General features: G+C 35.2%; 1 protein-coding gene across 2 annotated transcripts; it reads right to left on the reverse strand.

Annotated features, from left to right (window-relative positions):
• Nucleotides 1–85: 85 nt before the first annotated feature.
• Nucleotides 86–22,346, reverse strand: pifk-1A (the record flags this gene model as incomplete). 2 transcript variants are annotated; one of them, NM_067195.7, is made up of 16 exons in its annotated part: nucleotides 86–384; nucleotides 1,947–2,238; nucleotides 4,126–4,285; nucleotides 5,230–5,597; nucleotides 7,344–7,771; nucleotides 8,278–11,084; nucleotides 12,265–12,340; nucleotides 12,619–12,705; nucleotides 13,399–13,505; nucleotides 13,568–13,757; nucleotides 18,246–18,439; nucleotides 19,339–20,227; nucleotides 21,470–21,797; nucleotides 21,871–21,964; nucleotides 22,023–22,166; nucleotides 22,212–22,346. In NM_067195.7, the coding sequence occupies 16 exons, from the start codon at nucleotides 22,272–22,274 to the stop codon at nucleotides 291–293; spliced, it is 6,321 nt and encodes a 2,106-aa protein (NP_499596.2). The 2 variants fall into 2 exon arrangements, with proteins under 2 accessions (NP_499596.2, NP_001431042.1); NM_001444096.1 differs by lacking the exons at nucleotides 18,246–18,439; nucleotides 19,339–20,227; nucleotides 21,470–21,797; ... (1 more) ...; nucleotides 22,023–22,166; nucleotides 22,212–22,346 and having other exon boundaries at nucleotides 291–384; nucleotides 13,568–13,666.
• Nucleotides 22,347–22,499: the final 153 nt, after the last annotated feature.

The raw sequence follows: 22,499 nt of genomic DNA on the forward strand, positions 1-22,499 counted from the left end.
TTAAAACTGGTTTTTTTTTTGCAAAATAAGCATTTTCATGAAATTTAAGATCTCCGGGTGATTTTTTTTGCTGAAAATTCGAAAAATGAGCAAATATCGATTTTTTAAAGCGAATTTTTCTAAAACTATACACCGAAAACCTAAAATCACTATTATACATTGGGAGCGGGGGATTCAAATAAATTAGAAATAAATAAATAAAATTATAGCAACACAAGAAGAAAAAACTGGCAGCGGGTGGGGAAAAAATGGAGAAATAAATAAATTAATTTTTTGGTTTTGGCAAATTTTTAATATGGAATTTCATTCTGGAAATATTGCAGTTGATCGTACATTTTCGAGCGAATATTCAGGAAGCAGTTGGTGATCACCGAGTACATGTATCTGGAAAAAAACATTTTTTTAAAGAATTTTCTACTGAAATTTTGTCATTTTTTTGGGCCAAAACTACAGTACCTTGGGTCTCGACGCGACTTTTTTGTTAAATGCGGAGAGGTGTGCGCCTTTAAACAGAGTACTGTAGCTTCGAAATTTCATTTTTGTCGAATTTTTATGGTTTTTTTGGGTTGAAAACGTCAAAATTTCCGCTAAAATCGATTTTTTTCTTTCTAATATCTATTTCACATTTGGCTAAAATTTGAATCAAAAGTCGGAAAAGATCTGAATTTTGGCAAAATATTTTCACGGATTTCTGGCTTCCCTCATAAATTGAAATGGAAGAGTTTTTGCCGAACTAGGCCAGGTCATATCTGGGGTAGATTTACGGCGCGTTGCGTGTCGCGTCGCGGCTCGATTGTAAAACTAAATGTATTTGTCCGTGTGGAGTACACGACTTTCCGTCAGGCGATTGTCAATGGAGCGCGAAAAATTCAACGAGGAAGGCCAGAACCCCGTGAAAATCGAAATTTTGGTAAAATTGTGTTCAAAAATTTGATTCAAAAATCCTGAAATTTGAAAAAAAACATTCTGTTGAAAATTCGACAAAAAATCAATATATATTTTTTTCGAAAAAATTCAATTTTTTTCTGAAATTTTATTAATTTTGTGATGAGAAAATATCAAAATTTTTTCTGAAAATGATAAAAATAGCGATTTTTGAAAAAATCTTTTTCTTTTTAATTCAAAACGGTGTGCGCCTTTAAACAGTAGTAATGTAGCCTTAAATTTTTGCAATTTTTACGAAAATAGAAAAAAAAACGGTTTTTATGGCAAAAAATGCAAAAAAATAGATTTTTTCTGAAAAAAAATTTTTTTTGTGAAAAAATGTTAAAAAATAGTTTAAATTCTGGAAAAATTTTTTTAAAATTTTTTCTACAAAGTGTAATTTTTCCCATTTTTGAAGCAAAAATCGCAAAATTTCACAAAAAACGTTCGAAAAATAGGAAATTCGCAAAATTTTCAACAAAATAATTTTTTTCTCGATTTTCTGAACATTTTTTCTTTGGATTTTTTCTTCGAAATTTTCGAATTTGCGAATTTTCTATTTTTCGAAAGTTTTTTGTGAAATTTTGCGATTTTTGCTTCAAATATGGAAAAAATTACACCTTTTTAAAGAGAAAATTAAAAAAAAAATTTCCAGAAAAAATCTATTTTTTTTGCATTTTTTGCCATAAAACCCTTTTTTTCCATTTTCGTAAAAATTCGCCAAAAAATCAAGACTACAGTACTCTTTAAAGGCGCACACCTTTTTGAATTTTTTTTTCAATTTTTTTCGAAATTTTCGATTTTCTCAAAAAAAAATTGCAAAAGCCCAAAATTCCACCTAAATTTTTTTTTTGATTTTCAGAAAAAAAATACTCGAATAATAGAAAATTCGCAAAAATTCCAGGAAAAAAAAAATTTTTTTTTGACAAATTTTCTGAATTTTTTTTCTCGAAATTTTCGAAAAAATTTTAAAAAAAATCGTAAAAACCCAAAAATTTTAGTTTCTCAGTTCTATAACATACTTCGCCGCATCTTTTTCATTCATTTCAGGTGCAAATCTGGCTCTCAGTTGATTAATAGTTTTTCCTCTAAAACATGGCAAATGTGTGTCCAACATCAATGAAACAAGTGAAACGAATGATTTGTGATAGGGTCGAACAGCGAGATACGCGTGAACACATAGGGAAGCAAATTGCCGGAATGGTGCCGCTTCCATTTTTCCACCCATTATTGCGACCATCTCTTCGCTGAGCTTAAAGTCTGGCTCGAAGCCTAGATTTCCGCCGGGACTGCTCTCGAACATGAAGCCAAAGTCTGGAAAAATTATTGGAAAATATTAATTTCCGGTAATTTTTTTTCGAATTTTTTCGAAAAAATTAATTATTTTTTGGATAAAAACACCTTCCAAGGTTTTTTTTTTTGCTCGAAATGACAGAAAATAGTCTCAATATTTTTTTTTGAATTTTTTTCTAAATTTAAATAAAAAATTTAGAAAAATTATAAAATTTTTTATAGAATAGATTTTAAATATTGAGGCTATGTTCTGTCATTTTGGGCTTAAAAATTTTTTTTTTTCAGAAATTCGAAAAAAAATTTCGTTAAAAAAATACCGGAATTATTCAATTTTGAATATTTTTTCAAAAAAAAAAATTTTTTTTTTTGGAAATTTCGGTATTTAATTTCGGTATTTTTTTAACGCATTTTTTTTTTCGAATTTCCAAATTTTTTTTTAGATTTAGGTAAAATTTTAGAAATTATTAGAAATTTCTTCAAAAGTGCGAAAAAAATAATTTTTTAAATGTTTTTTTGCCCAAAATGACAAAACATTGAATTTTTTTAAACTGTAACTTTAAAAAATTTAGAACTTTTTTTAAATATTTTATTTAAATTTAGGAAAAAATCTAAAAAATATTGAGGCTATTTTCTGTAATTTTGGGCAAAAAAAAATAACCAAAAAATTAGTTTTTCAAACTTTTTTTGCTGAAAATTTCGCGTTTCCGGCCAAATTTAATTTTTTTGTATGGTTATTAATTCGAAACAATCAAAATTTGTCAAATTTTGAAGATATTTTCAGAAAAAAATTGAAAAACGTCAAATTTTAAAAAATTTGGAATATTTTTAGAACTTTTTAATCGAAAAATCTGAAAAAAAAGGTTCGAAAAAATATCCAAAAAAAAAAAAAAAGGATTTTTCTGTTTTCGTAAAAAGTTTTCAAAACTTTTTAAAGTAATTTTCAGAACAGACCAAAAAAACTGTTTTCAGTTTTTTTTTTGGAACTTTTTTTCTAAATTTTTCGGGTGAAAAATCGAAATTTTCAAAGTTTGGTAGCCAAAAAAAAACGATTTTTTGGCAATTTTTTGTCCAATTCACTGCAACTTTTTCCTCACGAGGGACGAGGAAAAGTGGTTTCTAGGCCATGGCCGAGGGGCCGACAAGTTTCAGCGGCCATTTATCTTGCTTTGTTTTCCGCCTGTTTTCTTTCGTTTTTCACAGCTTTTTCTCGTTTTTTCTTATTAAAACTGATAAATAAATACTTTTTGCAGATGCTAAAACAATTTCCAAGTAAAAAAATTATGTATTCAGTGGACAAGCAGCGGTGAAAGTGGGCACTGTAATATGATGGATTACGGGAATACAAAACCTAAACTTTTTCTGAAACATGATACATATGCTGCTTAAATGCTGAGACTACCTGATTTTCATAACGAGACCGCTGAAAAAGTTTTGAGGTTTCCAAAATTCAACTTTTTTGGTGAAAAAGTCGAGATTTTCGCACAAAAAGTTGAATTTTGAAAACCTCAAAACTTTTTCAGCGGTCTTGATATGAAAATCAGGTAACTTCAGCATCTAAGCATCATATGTATCATGTTTCAGAAAAAGTTTAGGTTTTGTATTCCCGTAATCCATCATTTTACATTGCCCACTTTCACCGCTGCTTGCCCACTGAATACATAATTTTTTTACTTGGAAATTGTTTTAGCATCTGCAAAAAGTATTTATTTATCAGTTTTAATAAGAAAAAACGAGAAAAAGCTGTGAAAAACGAAAGAAAACAGGCGGAAAACAAAGCAAGATAAATGGCCGCTGAAACTTGTCGGCCCCTCGGCCATGGCCTAGAAACCACTTTTCCTCGTCCCTCGTGAGGAAAAAGTTGCAGTGCAATTTTTCAATTTTTTTTTTGAAGAACAAAAAAATCAATACCAATATGAATAATATGTCCATCCAAATCGATCATAATATTTCCATTATGCCTATCCTTAATCTGTAGCAAGAAACTGAACACCGAATAAGCAGCCATACTTCTCACAAAATTTCGTCTTGCTTCTTGGAATGTCTCACTACTCTCATCGCCGTATTGCGTCTGAAATATGGGGAAACAAAAATTAAGAGAAATCAAACTTTTTTTTTTGATATTTTTTGCGGGAAAAATTGAGTATTTATTGTTGTCTTTTTCACAGGAATGTTTTTTTTTCACATTTTTTCCATTTTTTTTCCAGAAAAAATTTAATTCCAAAAATTTTTTTCAACTTATTTTCTATTTTCTCTAGAAAAAAAGGTTTTTTTCGCACTTTTTTCAGATTTTTTCAGATAAATTTTTCAAATTAATTTTATTCTATTGAATTTTTCAGGAACCTTTTTTTGCATTTTTTGTGAGAAAAATATTTTTTAACATTTCTTTGACTTTTTTCTTGGGAATTGTTTTTTTTAGAATTTTTTTTTCCAGAAAATTTTATTTTATTGTATTTTATACCAGGAATTTTTAAAACATTTTTTCCATTTTTTTTTCCAGAAAAAATTTTATTCCAAAAATATTTTTGACATTTTTTTTTGGCATTTTTTTTCAGATAAATTTTTTTTAGTAAAAAAAAAATTAATTTAATTCAATTTGTTCCGGAAGCTTTTTTTGCGTTTTTTGTCAGAAAAATAATTTTTAACAATTTTTAGGCTTTTTTCCGAATTTTTTTCCAGAAAATTAGGTTTTATTGTCTTCTTTCTCAGGATTTTTTCAAATTTTACCTTAAAAACTCCTTTTTGGCATATTTCCAAAAAAAATTTTTTTTGTCCAGAAAATTTTTTTTTTTGGCATTTTTCCGAAATTTTTGCCATTTTTTTCGCTTTTTTCCGGAAAAAATTTAGGTCCAAAAATACATTTTTTTTGACATTATTTTCCCAAAAATTTTCATTTTATTGACATTTTTTGGCATTTTTCAGAAAAAAATTTTAAATTTTCCATAAATTTTTTTCAAATTTTTTTCTGGAAAAAACTGAGTTCCAAAAAAAATGTTGGCATTTTTTTTTAATAACCTTAAAATATTCATATAATCCAAAATCAGTCTGTCTTCCCAGTTGATCTCGACTCTTCGAATTCGGTACACACTCGATAACTCCACATCCTGGCGATGTGGCAACAACTCGATAAGGAAAAACTCGAACAGGGAGCCCAAGACCGGCCCAAACATTCTTCATAAGCTGCATAAGCTGCAGAGCCAACATATCTTGACGAACATCATCACCGACTTTAAAAATTGCGGCTTGCCAGCAGACACGACTGTCTTGCACTTTTTTGAGCTCTTCTAGATCCGCTTCTGTCGTTTTTCCGCCGTGCTCCGATTGGGCTTGAAGTCCGATGTGCTCTAGTTCGCGGACTCCACATCGTTTTACACGGAATCGAGCTGAATACATTTTTTTAAGCATTTTTTTTTCCAAAAATTGTATTTTTATGAATATTCTCCGAATTTTTTTTCTCGATTTTTTCTTCTATTTTAGGGAAATTTTTTTTGCCAATTTTTTGCCTTTTTTTGCAAAAATTGTATTTTTATTAATATTTTTCGAACTTTTTTCTTCTCTTTTAGGAAATTTTTTTTGACAATTTTTTCACCATTTTTTTCCAAAAAAAAAAAAAGTATTTTTATTGCTTTTGTGTCATAAAAATTTTTAAAGCATTTTTTATTGATAGTTTTCCGAATTTCGTTCCAATAAAAAAATTTCATTCACTTTTTTCCGGAAAAAAAAAAATATATAGTTTTGGCATTTTTTCAATAAAAAAAATGTGTCCAATTCTTCAGAGAAAATTGAAATTTTTCAATTTTCTCACTTTTTTGCCGGATAAAATTTGAAAAATTGGAAAAAAACCAAAAATGTTCGTTTTTTCCTTATTAAATTATCCTGGAAATCAGAAAAAAATATTTTCCAAAAAATTCAAATAAATTCTTTGATTTTTCCGTTTTTTTTTCAGAGAAAACTGTTTTTAAAAGGAAAAATTAAAAATTTTAGATTTTCTCGGAGTGTTTAAGTTAAAAAAATCTAAAAAAAGGTCATTTTTTAACTGAAAAATGTCCGAAAATCTATGAAAAATCGGCAAAATTTTTGTGTTTTCAGAGCAATTCAAAAAATTTAAAAGTGAAAATTTCCGTTTTTTTTTGAAATTTTTTTTGGCATTTTTCCAAATGTTTTCCATAATTTTTTAATTTTTTAAAATTAAATTTTAATTTAGAAAATGCCCAAAAATTCTTGAAAAATCGGCAGAAATTTCGTGTTTTCAGGGAAATTCAAAAAAAAAATTTAAAAAGTGAAAATTTCCGTTTTTTCCGGCATTTTTTTTTCGGAAAAATGCTTTTTTAAACATTTTTTTATTCAAAAAAAAAAGTGTTTTTTGGCATTTTTCCGATTTTTTTCCATAATTTTTTAATTTTTTAAAATTAAATTTTAATTTAAAAAATGCGCAAAAATTCTTGAAAAATCGGCAGAAATTTCGTGTTTTCAGAGAAACTTGAAAGCTTTAAAAGTGACATTTTCAGCTTTTTTGACATTTTTTTCGGAAAAAAACCTCAGAAAAATATATTTTTTCTCTTTTTTCGAATTTTTTTCCATAATTTTTTAATTAATTTAATTTAAAAAATGCGCGAAAATTCTTGAAAAATCGGCAGAAATTTCGTGTTTTCAGGGAAATTTGAAAGTTTTAAAAGTGAAAATTTCAGTTTTTTCCGGCATTTTTTTATCGAACAAATACTTTTTTTAAAACATTTTTTATTCAAAAAAAAGTGTTTTTTTTTTGGCATTTTTCCAAATTTTTTCCATAATTTTTTAATTTTTTAAAATTAAATTTTAATTTAAAAAATGCGCGAAAATTCTTGAAAAATTGGCAAAAATTTCGTGTTTTCAGGAAAATTTGAAAGTTTTAAAAGTTAAATTTTCAGCTTTTTTGACATTTTTTTCGGAAAAAAACTTTAGAAAAATATTTTTTTCTCTTTTTTTCGAATTTTTTTTCCATAATTTTTTAATTAATTTAATTTAAAAAATGACCGAAAACTCTTGAAAAATCGGCGAAAATTTCGTGTTTTCAGGGAAATTTGAAAGTTTTAAAAGTTAAATTTTTTTTTGGCATTTTTCCAAATTTTTTTTCCATAAATTTTTTAAACCTAAAAACGGTGCCTTCGCAGCTGACTGCATGGGTGTTCCAGACGAATAGTCCAAATCCAGCAAAACCGCTTCCGGATTCGACGGCAAATACGTAATCGTCTCAATTTTCACGTCAGCCAACGCTTTCAGGCACGCTTTTTTGCGAGCATCGCCTTTCGGGAAAGGCTTAATGGTTCCGGAGATGGCTGTAAGTTGATGGAAAAGCTTAAATTCGGCTTCATGGAATCGACGGGCGGCTCCTTCCAACTGAGATAAAATTTTTTGCATAATATCATTCAGCGCTTCGAATAGAACAGGATCCTTGACTTTACTCTCCTCATCTGTGAACATATTCGTTTGCATATTCCAAATTAATTGATGAGAAAGGAGTTGAGAATGTCCGGCAAGCCATATTATTAGTTCTGAGATGTATCCCATTGTATCGTATCTGGAAATTACTTTTGATTTGATTTTAATTTTTAAATTATCGATTTTTGAAACCGGCAAGTTGTCGGAATTCAAAACTTCCGGCAAATCGGCAAATCGACAAATTGCCGGAATTTAAAATTTTCGGCAAATCGGCAAATTGCCGGAATTTAAAATTTCCGGCAAATCGACAAATTGTCGGGATCGAAATTTTAAGCAAATTGGCAAATTGCTGGAATTGAACATTTCCGGCAAATCGACAAATTGCCGGAATTCAAATTTTCCGGCAAATCGGCAAATTACCGGAATTGAAAATTTCCAACAAATCGGCAAATTGCTGGAATTTAAAGTTTTCGGCAAATCGCCGATTTTTTCCCCAAAATTTCGAAATTTTTGGGTGAAAAAATTTAAAATTTCTAAAAAGTTTTTTTATTTATTTTTCAAATAATTTTCTCTGAAAATTATTTCAGATTTCTTTTAATCTGCAAAAATCTTTTGAAAAAACCAATTCTGAACACCTTCCCCTACCTAACAGCCTGCACAATCTGCGGAATATACAACAGAAGCTCATCTGCCGAGTAACTTCTCAGCACTCTAACCGCGTATTGCATCGAAATCGGATGCATCGGGTAGATCCGAGGTGTCAGCAGCGACAACGCCATCACCGGTGAGCATCGAGCCCACGTGAGCACATGTGACATATCCGATGTCTCAAAAACCGTAGATCCATTTCCAAGGAATAGTGGAAGAGCCTCCGGGATATGGGCTACCGGTTCAGGCTGCCCTCGGACCAGCACATCAACATATTTCACGAGCTCCGGCGATCCACGGAACCTCGATGGCAGTTGAATAGCAAGCTCCGGGGATATATCCCACGCCAGTTGGGCCTGCTCTCTCCATATATTCTTCTCACCGCCGGTCGCCTTTGCCTGAGTGAACGCCCCTCTCAAAAACTCCTCAGAGTCCAGAGCACAATCCTCCTGAGCCAACGCTAGCGGATGGAGCCAAGCACTGAGCCGCTCGATTTCATTAGCAACGAGTAACATTAGCATGTTACGCTGTTTCATCCATGTCTTGATGCGTCTGTCTTCCTCAATCGATAGCTTGGTTTCAATCGATTTTCCACTTCGAATAGACGCACTTGTAGCAGCCATTGACTTCTGGGAGGATAGCGTCAGGGTGTTCGCGTAATTTGTAGATGGTGGAAGCATCAGTGATGTATTCGGTGTCCCAGCCGCAGTTGCCGTAACCGGAGTCCCACTTATCAGTAGGCTCTTCTCAAAATTCGTTTGCATCTGCGACATTGTACTCGACATCACCAAATTCTTATCAGTCTTCGCCAGGGCCTCCTTCTGCATGTAATGCTTGTCATTCTTCAAGTGCTCGAAGAATCTCGTCAATAATCGAATATCCTCTCGAAGCCTCTCCTCGGGCTGAGTAGGACCTTGCGGGGCGATCGTGAAGTAGTGGAATGCACACGAGTAGACGCGCTGGCGAATCAGAACATTTGTTGGTCGGAGCAAACAAGCGTCTTGTTGGACCATACCGAGCACACAGGATAGCAACCGGAACCGTACTCCGACTGCTTCAATTCCACGCGTCACTTGGTTAATAGTCTCCTTTCTCGATGGGCCAGCAAGGCTTGCAGGATTGCTACAAGCTGTTGAGCCATGCAAATGACCGGTTCCAATGTGAGCCGATAGAGTCTGAGAGAACATCATTTCAAGAACGTCAAGCTGCTCTCTAGACGAGTAGGATGCGACGTCACATCGTTCACCGATAAACTCGATCCATTCTCGATGTGGCCGGAAGTTTGCAGACGGCGGGGGACGTTCAAGCTTCTGGCATAGCGGAGAGCCACCGACAACTTCCTTCTCAAAAAGTCCCAAGCCGAATCGAGAAGAGTCGGCGAACGCACGAGCCTGTTCGTGGAGGAACAAGCTGTGAGCTTCAGGCCGAGCGCTGAGCAGCCAATTCCAAGCCATCGTACACAGGGAGACGGTGGATTCGGTGAAATTGAGGAGCGGCGTTCGAACTAGCAGGCTTAGAATCCGTTCGTTAAGGGATCTCAGGCTAACAAAGAGAGCTGTGAGAAGGAGGACGGCTTGCTCCATTTCCATGTCTTTCCCAGATTTGCAGGCCCTTTGGAAGTCCTTCTCCAGGCGATCGATGAGTTGATTCTCAGCGGTAACCTGATCAATATCTCCACTAAGAGTAGTAGCCAGCATTCCTTTGACTTGACCGAGATAGTTACTTCTTTTGTAGAGGGATGTTAGGTAGGATCCACTTTTTCCCGATCCTTCACTAGTTGCATCAATCGCAAGTTGCATAGCGGCGTCTCTCTCCGAACCGAACTTCGATACATACTCTAGCAAGTTGCTATGCGTCGAGGCAGGCGCCCATCTTAAGGCTTCCTTGAGAATCTGCTTAACTCTCATTGAAAAGTCTTTCACAACGGATCGACGACCTTCGATAGAGTCCTGAAGTTGAATAGTCCATCCACCGAATCCCTCGATTGTGAACTGTGGCTCGCGGCACGTCGGATCCTTCTGCAGATTATCCTCAAGTTCCTGAAGAAGACGAAGTATTGTTGTGAGAACTTTCGTGTTCCATAGAAGATACGGAAACGCTTTGACAAGCTGGGAAAGACATGCATCAGCGACTTTCCGAACTTCTCGGAGATGATGATTGAACTTGAATAGCAGGAATTGAGCATGCCAAACCAGCGCTTCTTCCGTCGGCTCATCGTTGTCCCGTCGCTTCATCATTTTTTCGCACCACTCGAGGAATATTCGTGGAGCTGCTGCAAGCATACACGTCCAGAGGCCGGATTTATCTTTCCGCATCGTCTTATCCTCGATATATTTGAAGAATGAGCTGAATGCATCCACATGATTCGCATGGATCAGCCGCATCGTTTCCATTCGATGAACCGAAAGGAGATATGTGCAATTGGCAAAGTCGAATCTATTGATTAGTGGAACAGCTTCAGCCTGATGACTCAGCTCCGCGAGCACCGTATTCCTCATCTCCTGAAGCTCCTGTGGAGAAATCGAATCACTTCGGATCGCCGCATTATCGATTAGCTCGGATCTCAAATTTTCGGTTGCAATTAGGACGGGCGTCTTTGTGGCCGTCTCGCAAACGGCATTATACCATTCCTCGGGCCATAAGCTCGAGGATTCCACGTCGAAGCCGAGCACCGTGCAATAGAACCAAAAATCGCGGAACAGAGAGCGGAGCTTCGTAGTTGGCTCGGAGATTGGCTGCATTCGACGGAGTAGGGAGGCGATCTTTGGCATGAGGACTCCGAGGTTTCCAGCGCTGGTTGACATCTGGAAATTTCAGAGTTTTTTAGAGATTTGGGAAATTTATTACGGGGAACACAAAAATTCTGAAAATGCGTATTGCACAACATATATTTGACGCGCAAAATATAACTATATCTCGTAGCGAACACTACAGTAATATGACTACTGTATCACTTGTGTCGATTCCGAAAATCGAATTCCCGTAAATCGACACAAGCGCTACCGTAGTCATTTAAAGAATTACTGTAGTTTTCGCTACGAGATATAGTTATATTTTGCGCGTCAAATATGTTGTGCAATACGCATTTTCAGAATTTTTGTGTTCCCCGTAATATATAGTGTATACAGTACCATTTTTCTAGTTGTTTTTGTTTAAATTGACATTTTAAAGATGGAATATCGCCACTGGGGGGAATTAAAAAAATTTTTTATCCCGTCAGTTTAAAGGCGCACACTGTTTTGGGTCTCGCCACGATCTTAGCCATATTGACCTGCTGGAAGCTTGAAATTTCCCATATTTTACTGAATTTAAAATTGCATAAACGTATTTGCCAAAATTAATTGAAGAAATATGTGAAATTTCAAATCTGTAGCCACCACTGTGTGATGAAGATCGTGGCGAGACCCAACAAACAGCGAATTTTTATGAAAATATGGAGAAAAATTCAAATTTTTAAAGAAAATTTGGAGAACTTTCAACGAAATCCTCCCTCAGTAGCAATGCTCCATTTTCCCACTAAACTCAAAAATTGTCGGGCATGCACTTTTGTAAAGACTACAAACTACAAAAACTACAAAAACTACAAAAAACTTTGAGCGGAGGTTAGCAAGGGAGTTTGGAAGGGGGGTGCAGTTAAATGCTAAGTGCTTTAAAAAATCAAATTATGCCACAGAAAGCCGTGATTTTGCATTAAAACTCCGCCCACTCCCACTGATTGGTTGAAAAGTGGGCGGAGTGAATCGCTGATTGGTCGAATTTTAAAAAAAAGTTGAAAATTTGATTTTTTCTCGATTTTTTGTTGGAAAATTTGAAAAAAAAAATAAAAATTCTCGAATCACAACGTTCAATCACACCTTGACGGAGTTTACCGACGTGGACAGTGCCACAATGGTGAGCTGCAAATGATTAGAGAGGCAAGACAATTTTTGGAAATTTTTTTGAAATTTTTTTTTTTTCAAAGAGAAAAATTAAAAAATTAATTACCTTTACAGTACTCTTTGAAACTTTTTCGCCGACGCGTCGTCCTTCGATTCCAAGTTGAACGAATAACTCTAGTAGTCTGCAACAATGATTTTTTGATATCTCCTGTTTTCAAAAAAAAAAAAGTTTTTTTTCTAAAAAAAAAACGCGGATATATTTGTCTTATTTTGTTAAATAAATCTTTAGAAATTTTTAGAATTTTTCAAAAAAATTAAAAATTATTGAAGTTTGTTGGAAATTTTCTTTTTTTTCTGGAAAAAGACCAAAAAAAAGGATTCCCCTAGTTTTTATTCAAATTTTATTCAAATCAAATTCAACTTTTTTTCAAAAAAAAAAAATCGAAAACCTCTCAATTACCTAACAAGAAGTGTCATTTTATCATCTTCATTAGCCACCCCGGCAGCCATTCGACTCATTGCCACGTCAACAGCCAGTGAAACATGTCTGAAACAAATGTGTGTCGGTTTTTGCGATTTTTTTTCAAAAAATAAAATCGAAATTTTTTTATTTATTTTTCTCATCAATATAAACGAAATTAAAAACTTTTAATCATTAAAGGTGGTGTAGTCGAACACACCGAATTTTATAATGAAACTTGTTGAAAACTTCTCAGAAAAAAGTTATGACGGCTCAAAAAATGGCCTAAAATTTGTTAAAATTTGAAATTTGACCGACTTGTCGCAGCGGTTGGGAACTAACTTTTTTGAAATCACCGTCAAATTTTGAGTACACCAGTTTAGATTAACTTACGTTTTAAACTTGAATAAGGTATTTAAAGTCGATGGGCGGCGAGATTTTGGTTCAAAGAAAATTGAAAAATCTCGCCGTCCATCGACTTTAAAATTCCTCTTAATCAAGTTTAAAACGCAAGTTAATCAACTGGTGTACTCAAAATTTGACGGTGATTTCAAAAAAGTTAGTTTCCAACCGCTTGACAAGTCGGTCAAATTTCCGATTTTAACTAATTTCAGGCCATTTTTTGAGCCGTCATAACTTTTTTCTGAGAAGTTTTCAAGAAGTTTCATTATGAAATTCGGTGTTTTCAGACAACTTTAAGTCAAATAAGGCAATAAAAAAATTCGACTACTACACCACCTTTAATTTCAATTCCGTAATAATATTAAAAATCATTCTCACGTGTATCTCTGATCATTCGATTCATTATTTCCCTGACTATAGACACGATTCGATGATTCTATGCAGATCTGGGTGAACAGCTTCCACACATTTTCGTAGATCGATCTCTGAGAAAAATCAGGAATTTTAATTTTTGGCGGCGGGAAATTTAAAAATCGAAGCTGCTTACCGCTCCGGCTATCCACATCTCGGCTAGACAACGAATCATAGTCACATCCAATTGAGACGGCGGATTCGCGAATCGTTGCAGATAGATTTGAACCACCATTTCAGGTACTTCGACAGCAGTCGAATCAACTAATCCAACACCAATTCCTCCCAATGTTTGAATTGCATTCTCACATACAAGGGAGACCACACTGCAAAAATTGATGGAATAATCGTAGACTACTTACTAGGAAATAGCCAATCTATAAGATCAATAGAGAATGTGAAAAAAAAAACATTCGCGACAGCTAAAATATTTCTCTGATTCCGGATTTTAAAATAAAATCCTGCCCGACTAGCGGGCCCTATGGGGCCCGCTAGTAGAGGTGGGGTTGGGACGAGTCCGCTAGTTGGCGCGGGTTCTCGGCTTCGCCTCGAACGTGCGATTGGCAATGTTTTGGGTCTCGCACCGCAGGCCTGCGGCCTGCGTTGCTTCCTCTACCAGTTTAGGTAGCTGGCGCAGGTTCTCGGCTTCGCCTCGAACTTGTGTGTTTGTTTTTACTGTTTTAAAAATATTTATTGTCTCCCTGCAGTACACAATTTAGATTTAGAGCGCCTGCGGCGCTCTGACCCGGCAGTAAAAGCAGGCTGGCATAGCAGGCCTACGGCCTGCTCTGCCTGTAATTTAGATTCAGAGCGCCTGCGGCGCTCTGACCCGGCAGTGAAAGCCTACTGGCATAGCAGGCCTTCGGCCTGCTCTGCCTATAATTTAGATTAAGAGCGCCTACGGCGCTCTGTCCCCGCGAAGAAAGCAGACCTCAAAATTAAAAAAATGTTTTATTTTAAAATTAAAAAGGATTTTTTTATTTTAAAATTAAAAAAAAATTTTAATATATTTTTATTTGAAAATTAAAATAATAATTTTCAACCCCTCAATTACAATAAATGAACAGTCTCAAATACATTACCTCCTTTCTTGCAGGAAGAAAGGTGGATAGACTGTTTTACAGCCCATTGGGGACCTCTTACAAAAACAAATGTGGCGATGTCTATTGTTCTTCTATTAAGAGATATGTCGTAAAATATACAAATCTGATCCTGTAACAGTAATTAGAGACCATATTACAGCCACCCTATGCATGAGAGGGAGGAGGCAAGAGAAAGGGGAGGAAAGAGGGGGGCGGGCGGGCATTGCTGAAACTTGAAAGCGCCGTAACTCAGCTCATAATAGGAATTGGAAAAAGAAAAGTATATATTTAAAATCAGCGTTAAAATTAGAATATTATAGCATTTGAAAATTTGAAAATTGGTCAAGAATGAACTTTTGAGCTTCCTGAGCATGGCCTGAAGCCCACAACTTCAGGAACGGGGCTCGAGGAACTCATGACCAAAAAATTTTAGTTTGTCTCGCTTCTCATAGCAAAAATAATAAGAATTAGGACATAAAATTCATTATCCAACAGAAAACTGATCCAGGAAAAGAGGGAAATTGAAATTTCGAGGTCAAAAATTAAATAAACTAAAATCGTTGAAAATGATTGTAGAGAGCTGTGCTTTCAGCATCCATTCGGTATTTATGTACTAATTACGAATTTAACATAAAATCCCATTCGGTAGTGGAAAAGTTTTTATTTTTCCAGCAAAAACATCATTCTTTTGAGAAAATCATGAAATTTGCGATTTCTGAAGTTATTTTTGACTTTTTTGTAAAAAAAAGTATATTTTTGAAGAGTAAATTTCCTGAAAAATACGTTTTTCGAAATATTTACCCCAAAAAGTGCCAAACTGACCGACTTATAGGCAAAAGAATATCAAAAATCACTAATTTGCACACCAAAAACACAAGGGGGAATGCGCACAATTTCATTGAAAAATCGTCATTTTGTGCTTTTTTCGTAACTTTCCGGTTGGATAATGAGAAAACTATTTAGAAAAACGGATTCTACGTTAAAATTTACATTTGGTGGTGTAAAATAAAACAAAAATACGAACGTTAAACATGTTTTCAACGCAATTTTCGAAATTCCGGGATTTTTCGAGTCCGATTTTCAAATCATCATAACTCAGTTCAAAATTGATGAAATTGCAAAAACTGAAAATTTTTAACAATCCCAGATATACAGTTACCTTATCTCGAACATTTTATACTATGACCTCTAAACGTGTGCAAAAAAAGCGACACGACACGCGAAAAAAGTGATTTTTTCGTGTTTCATCGCGAATTTCTCTTAAAAGATAAAATCAAATCAAATAACCATTTAGATACGAAGATAGAAAAAACGATTCTCTATTTCCTACAAAAAAGAAAATTAAAAAATGTGCAGGTACAGCAAAGTTAGAGACGAAAGTGCACACGCAACTTTTTTAATTTTTTGTGACACTTTGTGCGCAAAAAGTGACGACCCTTGCCGGTTCCGGATTTAATATAGGAAGAAGGCAGATTTCACTTTTAGGGGGAGAAAATTTGCATTTGAAAAATATGCGTTAAATCTAGTGGATTAACCTATAACTGTGAAACCAACTCATCGAGAAGCCCAGAAAGGTGACCACAACTGTTTTCTGCTCTGACAACGGCCTGCGGTTAACAGTTGTGCGGTCACCTTTCTGGGCTTCTCGATTACTTGGTTTCACAGTTATAGCACTGCAACTTTTTCCTCACGAGGGACGAGGAAAAGTGGTTTCTAGGCCATGGCCGAGGGGCCGACAAGTTTCAGCGGCCATTTATCTTGCTTTGTTTTCCGTCTGTTTTCTTTCGTTTTTCATCGATTTTTCCCGTTTTTTCTTATTAAAACTGATAAATAAATACTTTTTGCAGATGCTAAAACAATTTCCGAGTAAAAAATTATGTATTCAGTCGGCAAGCAGCGGTGAAAGTGGGCAATGTAAAATGATGGATTACGGGAATACAAAACCTAAACTTTTTCTGAAACATGATACATATGATGCTTAGATGCTGAAGTTACCTGATTTTCATAACGAGACCGCTGAAAAAGTTTTGAGGTTTTCAAAATTCAACTTTTTGTGCGAAAATCTCGACTTTTTCACCAAAAAAGTTGAATTTTGGAAACCTCAAAACTTTTTCAGCGGTCTCGTTATGAAAATCAGGTAGTCTCAGCATTTAAGCAGCATATGTATCATGTTTCAGAAAAAGTTTAGGTTTTGTATTCCCGTAATCCATCATATTACAATGCCCACTTTCACCGCTGCTTGCCCACTGAATACATGATTTTTTTACTTGGAAATTGTTTTAGCATCTGCAAAAAATATTTATTTATCAGTTTTATTAAGAAAAAACGAGAAAAAATCGATGAAAAACGAAAGAAAACAGGCGGAAAACAAAGCAAGATAAATGGCCGCTGAAACTTGTCGGCCCCTCGGCCATGGCCTAGAAACCACTTTTCCTCGTCCCTCGTGAGGAAAAAGTTGCAGCGATAGGTTAATCCACTAGATTTAACGCACTTTTTTTCAAATGCAAATTTTCCACCCCTAAAAGTAAAATCGGGCAGGATTTTATTTCAGAATCCGGTATAGAAATATTATTTTAGCTATCGAATGCTATCTTTTCACATTCTCTTTGGGTCTTGTAGATTGACCCTCCTAGTTAGAAAATATATATGTCAGAGAATAGAAGTGGAGCACACCGGTGGGGGGCCAGATGCAACATATCTTCACATCTTTCGGGCCATGCTAGGAATTATCGGAGAAGAGGAACATTAAGCGAAATCGAAATGCCAAGTGAACATGCGGCAGGATTCTGCTAAGAATGCTTGAAGAAAGGGGTTTTTCGGCGTGTAATTTAATCGGTTTTAAGCTCAAAACCGATTGATAAAATCCAAAATTAATTCTTTTTTCTCTCAATTTGGGGCTTCTGTTAGAGTATAATAAGCTAGTGAGACTTTGCATTTTTAGACCAAAAATGGTCCAAAACTACCAAATTTCGTAATGAGACGCTCTTAAAAAATTTATCTAAAAAAGTTATGGCCTTTCAAAGTTTCGGAAAAATGGTCAATTTTTAGCTAAAATCTCAAATTTTGACAATTGCTCGGTGTCGCCGCAGCAGTTGGAATTGAATTTTTACTCGATTAACATTCTTTAATGCATGTCTTCGTAATTTATTGCATGTTATTTCGTTGATTGAGATGTTTTTTTCTGGGGGCCAATGCGGACACAAAACTGTATCATATTTGTGTCCGTCCGCATCGATCGAAAAAGTATCTCAAAGAGCGAAATAACATGTAATAAATTGCGAAAACGTGCATTAAATGATGAAAATCAAATCAAAAATTAAGTTCCAACCGCTGCGACACCGAGAAATTGTCAAAATTTGAGATTTTAGCTAAAAATTGACCATTTTTTCCAAAACTTTGAGTGACCATAACTTTTTTTGAAAAATTTTCAGCACGTCTCATTACGAAATTTGGTAGTTTTGGGGGCCATTTTGGGTCTAAAAAAGCAAAGTCTCAAATTTCGGTCTTGGATTAGTATACACATTTTCAAAGTAATTTTTTTCTAAAATTATCTAAATTAAAATTAAATTAATTCACTATAATAAAACCAGGAGGCATCTAAAACTAAAGTCAATTGCATTCCATTCTAGCATACCTGAAATCGGGGTGATTCGATCTGAATAAAAATGAAAACCGGATAAATTATGAGAACAAGTACGGCAAAAAATATACAGAAAACATTCCAATACTCACAAATTATTGGCATTTGAACAGACGAAAAGTTTCGTTGAAAGTCCTGCCAAACACTGTTGAACACTATCACTTTCCATTCGAATTGACGATTTTAATGCTCTGCAGATTGCTTTTATCGCTGAATTACGAAGTGCATCGAGAGATAGTTTTCTTTTGGTGATGGCGTCAATCAAGTTGTTACTCGATTTGGAATGCTGAAAAAATTGAGATTTTGTCTTTAAAAATCCAAAAAATAGTCTCAAATTCAGAAAAAACCACGAAAAATCGCTTTTAAAACCATAATTTTTCAATTTTCGCTAAATTCCAACTGCAACCAATCAGCGACTCGCTCCGCCCACATTTCAACCAATCAGGTGGAGTGGGCGGAGTTATATTGGAGGCCGCCCACTCCATCTGATTGGTTGGAAAGTGGGCGGAGCGAATCGCTGATTGGTCGCAGTGGGCCAATTTAGCCAAAATCGGAGAATTCCGCGGTTTTTAGCGATTTTTAAGCGTTTTTTTTGGAGAAAATCTAGCTGAATAGGTCAAATATCCAGAAACTACGAAAAATGCGAAAAAACTAAAAGAAAATTTCAAAATTTTTTTTTTTTAAAGTTATATATTTTTAGGTTTTTGCTTACTTTTTTTCAAATAAAGAAGGAAAAAAAAGTTATGTCGAAATTTTGCTGTTTTGCGCCGGTGCGCCTTTAAAGAGTACTGTAGTTTAAAACTTTCATCGATATTTTTTTGGTAAAAAAATTATTCAAAAAGCTCGTAAATTTTAACATAAAAATTTTTAAAAAACTTTGAAATATCGATGAAATTCAAATTTCACAAAAAAAAAAAAAAACGAAAAAAATTGCGAAAAACGCGGGATTTCTCAATTTTGGCTGAATTCCCACTGCGACCAATCAGCGATTCGCTCCGCCCACTTTCCAACCAATCAATGGGCGGGGGGGCGAATCGCTAATTGGAGGTGATTTCATATGAAAATTTCAAAAATTCGCTTTTTTTTCGAATTTTCCTAACGAACATTTTGATTTTTTTGTTTAAAAAAAAAATCACTTTTTTTCAATTAAAAAAATTAAAAAAATTAAAAAAGTCAAAAAATGACCTGAATAACGTCTCCAGCCGACTTTCCCCTCTCTAACGTCGAATCCGACGCCAACTTAGTCAACATTGGCGCCGGTTCCAGCAGAAATCTCTGCAAATTCTGAATAACCGCCGTCGTCGCCACAGCCGGGAATTTCTCCGCAAGTGTCGCCATACTTGAAATGGCTTTTAGGTAGAGTGGCAATTGTGAAATTATCGTTTTCTGAGTCTGATTGGCGAATAATCGAACTATAATCTCAGTGCAAATCGCATCGGCGTCCATATCATCTATCGCCGCCCACGCGATCAGCTGCAGGCATACTGTAGCTGATTGGATATTCAATTTTTGACGGGATACTTCTGTGGAAAGGCTCGATTCGGAGGAATGTTGAAGGGAAGAGAGCTCGGCGTCCAGCTTGGAAAGTGCTGTTTTCGAGAAAATACTAATTTCTTTGGCGAATTTTTCGGAGATTGGAGAGCTCGGAGAAGCTTCTTGTAGCGAATTTCCACAATTTTCCTGGTTTTTATCGGAATTTTTCACTGAATAAGGCCCCAGCACGTCTTTTAGCAGAGTTAAACAGCACAAATTCGTGATCTCTGACATTGATTTGTACGGATTCCGTTTCACACCACTTCCACCACTAAATATCTCCCCGGAAATCTCGTCGAGCGACTCTAGAAACTTTGAATCCATCAATCGCTGCACCGAATCGAAGAGCTTCTCGAGATCCTCGGAGCTCATCGTGAGCTTCAGGCCTCCGGTGTAGTTGTTGAGCAGGAATGATGCTCCGAGCTTATTATACATTCGGATGAGACGGGAGGATTTTGAGTCGGTGAGAAGAAGGGGATCGGAGGAAGAAGCATCACAGGAGGTGTCGAAGGTGAATTCGTCGCTGCTGATTCGGTGTTTTCTGAAAGAATTTTTATGTGAATTTTGCAACCACGCCACACAGAAAACGAGGCGGAGCCTAATTTCGCAACGTTGCGGCACGGCTTTTTCCGGCTTTCTTAAATTGATTTTTTTCCAAAAAACTTAATTATAGTTTTAGAGGTTTTATGAATTTTGCAACAAAAAAAAACAGCACCGCACAGAAAAAAAGGCGGAGCTTATATTTCGCAACGTTGCGGCACGGTTTTTTTGGCTTTTTCAAAATACAATTTTTCCAACAAAAAAAACTTTAGTTTTAGCGGTTTTATGAATTTTTATGTGAATTTAACAAAAAGCAGCAGCGCCGCACAGAAAAAAAGGCGGAGCTTAGTTTTGCAACCCTGCGGCACGGTTTTTTTAGCATTTTTTAAAATAAAATTTTTCATAAAATAAATTAATTATAGTTTTAGAGGTTTTATGAATTTTGCAACAAAAAAAAACGCGCCGCACAGAAAAAGAGGCGGAGCCTAATTTTGCAACCCCGCGGCAGGGTTTTTTCCGGATTACAAAAAAACAATTTTTCAAAAAAATTAATTATAGTGTTAGCGGTTTTATGAATTTTTATGTGAATTTCGCAACAAAAAAAACCGCGCCGCACAGAAAAAAAGGCGGAACTTAGTTTTGCAACCCTGCGGCACGGTTTTTTTGGCTTTTTAAAATACAATTTTCCAAAAATTCAATTTATTGAAAATTTTAGAATTTTTTATATGTTTTTACCAGCTGTGGACCGCACCTCCGGCGCGGTCCCTGACTTCTGGGTCTAAAACTAATTTTTTCTGAAACTACCATAACCCTACAGTATTCCTACCGTACCACTATTGTACCACTACAGTACCCCGACTATATCCCTACACTAACCTCAACTAACTATCCCTTCAGCAGCCAGAACTTCTGAGACTACAAAGACTACATAGACTACAAACTATGGGCACACAGAATAAGCGCTTTATATATAGTAAATGATTCGATTTTCACCTTTTATTGCATATTTTGGTCGATTATCTCGCATTTTTCGTTGATTTAGGCGCATTTTAAGCCGATAGCCACTCAATTTGATGCCTATCGAAAGGTAAAATTTATCTAAAACAGCGGAAAAACGACCAAAAACTGGGAAATTGCCAAAAATTGGAATTTTTTATCGAAAATAAGGTGATTTGTACTGTTTTTCTGTCAATTTTTCATCATTTTCTTCATTTTTTTCCCAAAAATTCCGTCGAAAACTAACATATCCGCTCCACCAGCGCCCTTGCACTTTTTAGTTTCATCCACGGGTAGCGGAAAAATCAGGGAAATTAGCGGAGTATCATAGTCAGCTGAAAATCGTCCAATTGAGCGTAAAAGTCCCAGAGCATAGCACATAAGCTTAATCACATGCGAATAATTGTGCTCCAGGCTCTCCTGATCCTCCAAAACATCGTAAATTGATGAAACTGCACAGGCGAGAGCATCCGCTTGAGCTGAAACGATTTGTTGGCGGAATCGTGGAAGATGGGCGGCCAAGTCGGATAGTGAAGTGTTGAAGCAGAACGAGAATTGCTCTTGGATAGGGATTTCTGCAACAAAAAAAAATTTTTTTCAAAATTTTCAAAAAATTTTCAAAAAAATTTTTTTTTTCCAAAAACCCACTATCAGATTTGTTCAAAAGCCCATCATCAATCCATTTCATGTGCGGAAGAGCAATTAGAGCACGGAGCAGCATTGGAACAAGCTCATCGGCGTGCTGAAATTAGGAAAAATTTAATTTTTTAGCCGTTTTTTTCAGTTTTTTTTCCGCAAACCTGTCCATGGCTATGCAATAAATAATTTGCGATCGCTATTAGTGAACATCTGACATTATGGCTTAACGGCTGAGCTTCGAATTGCTCTTCCTTGTCGTCCAGCGCGAGAAGATTGAAAATTTGCGATAATTTCGTGTTTTCATTCTGAAAAAACTCAATTTTTATTGAATTTCTAGCCCAAAAACTCACTTGAGCAATGCAAATCGCCAGACATTGCTTATTTGTGAACACAAAATCCTCGATATCTCGCATTTTTTCATGGAAAATCGAGAAAAAATAGAAAAAATCGGTCTTTTCAGTCCATTTATCGGAAAACCGGAGGCAGAGAGAGAGTGTGGAGAACGAGGAGAGCGCAGAGAAAAACAGGGTTGTGGTTTCTAGGCCAGGGGTTTTGTAATACTCTCGGATAAGTTGGAATTCAATTTTTAGAATCGGTTTTCTTTAGTTTTTCGCTAAAATTCTCCCATTTTTGCACTT

This window comes from Caenorhabditis elegans, chromosome III, assembly GCF_000002985.6.
Source record: "Caenorhabditis elegans chromosome III".
NCBI lineage: Eukaryota > Metazoa > Nematoda > Chromadorea > Rhabditida > Rhabditidae > Caenorhabditis > Caenorhabditis elegans.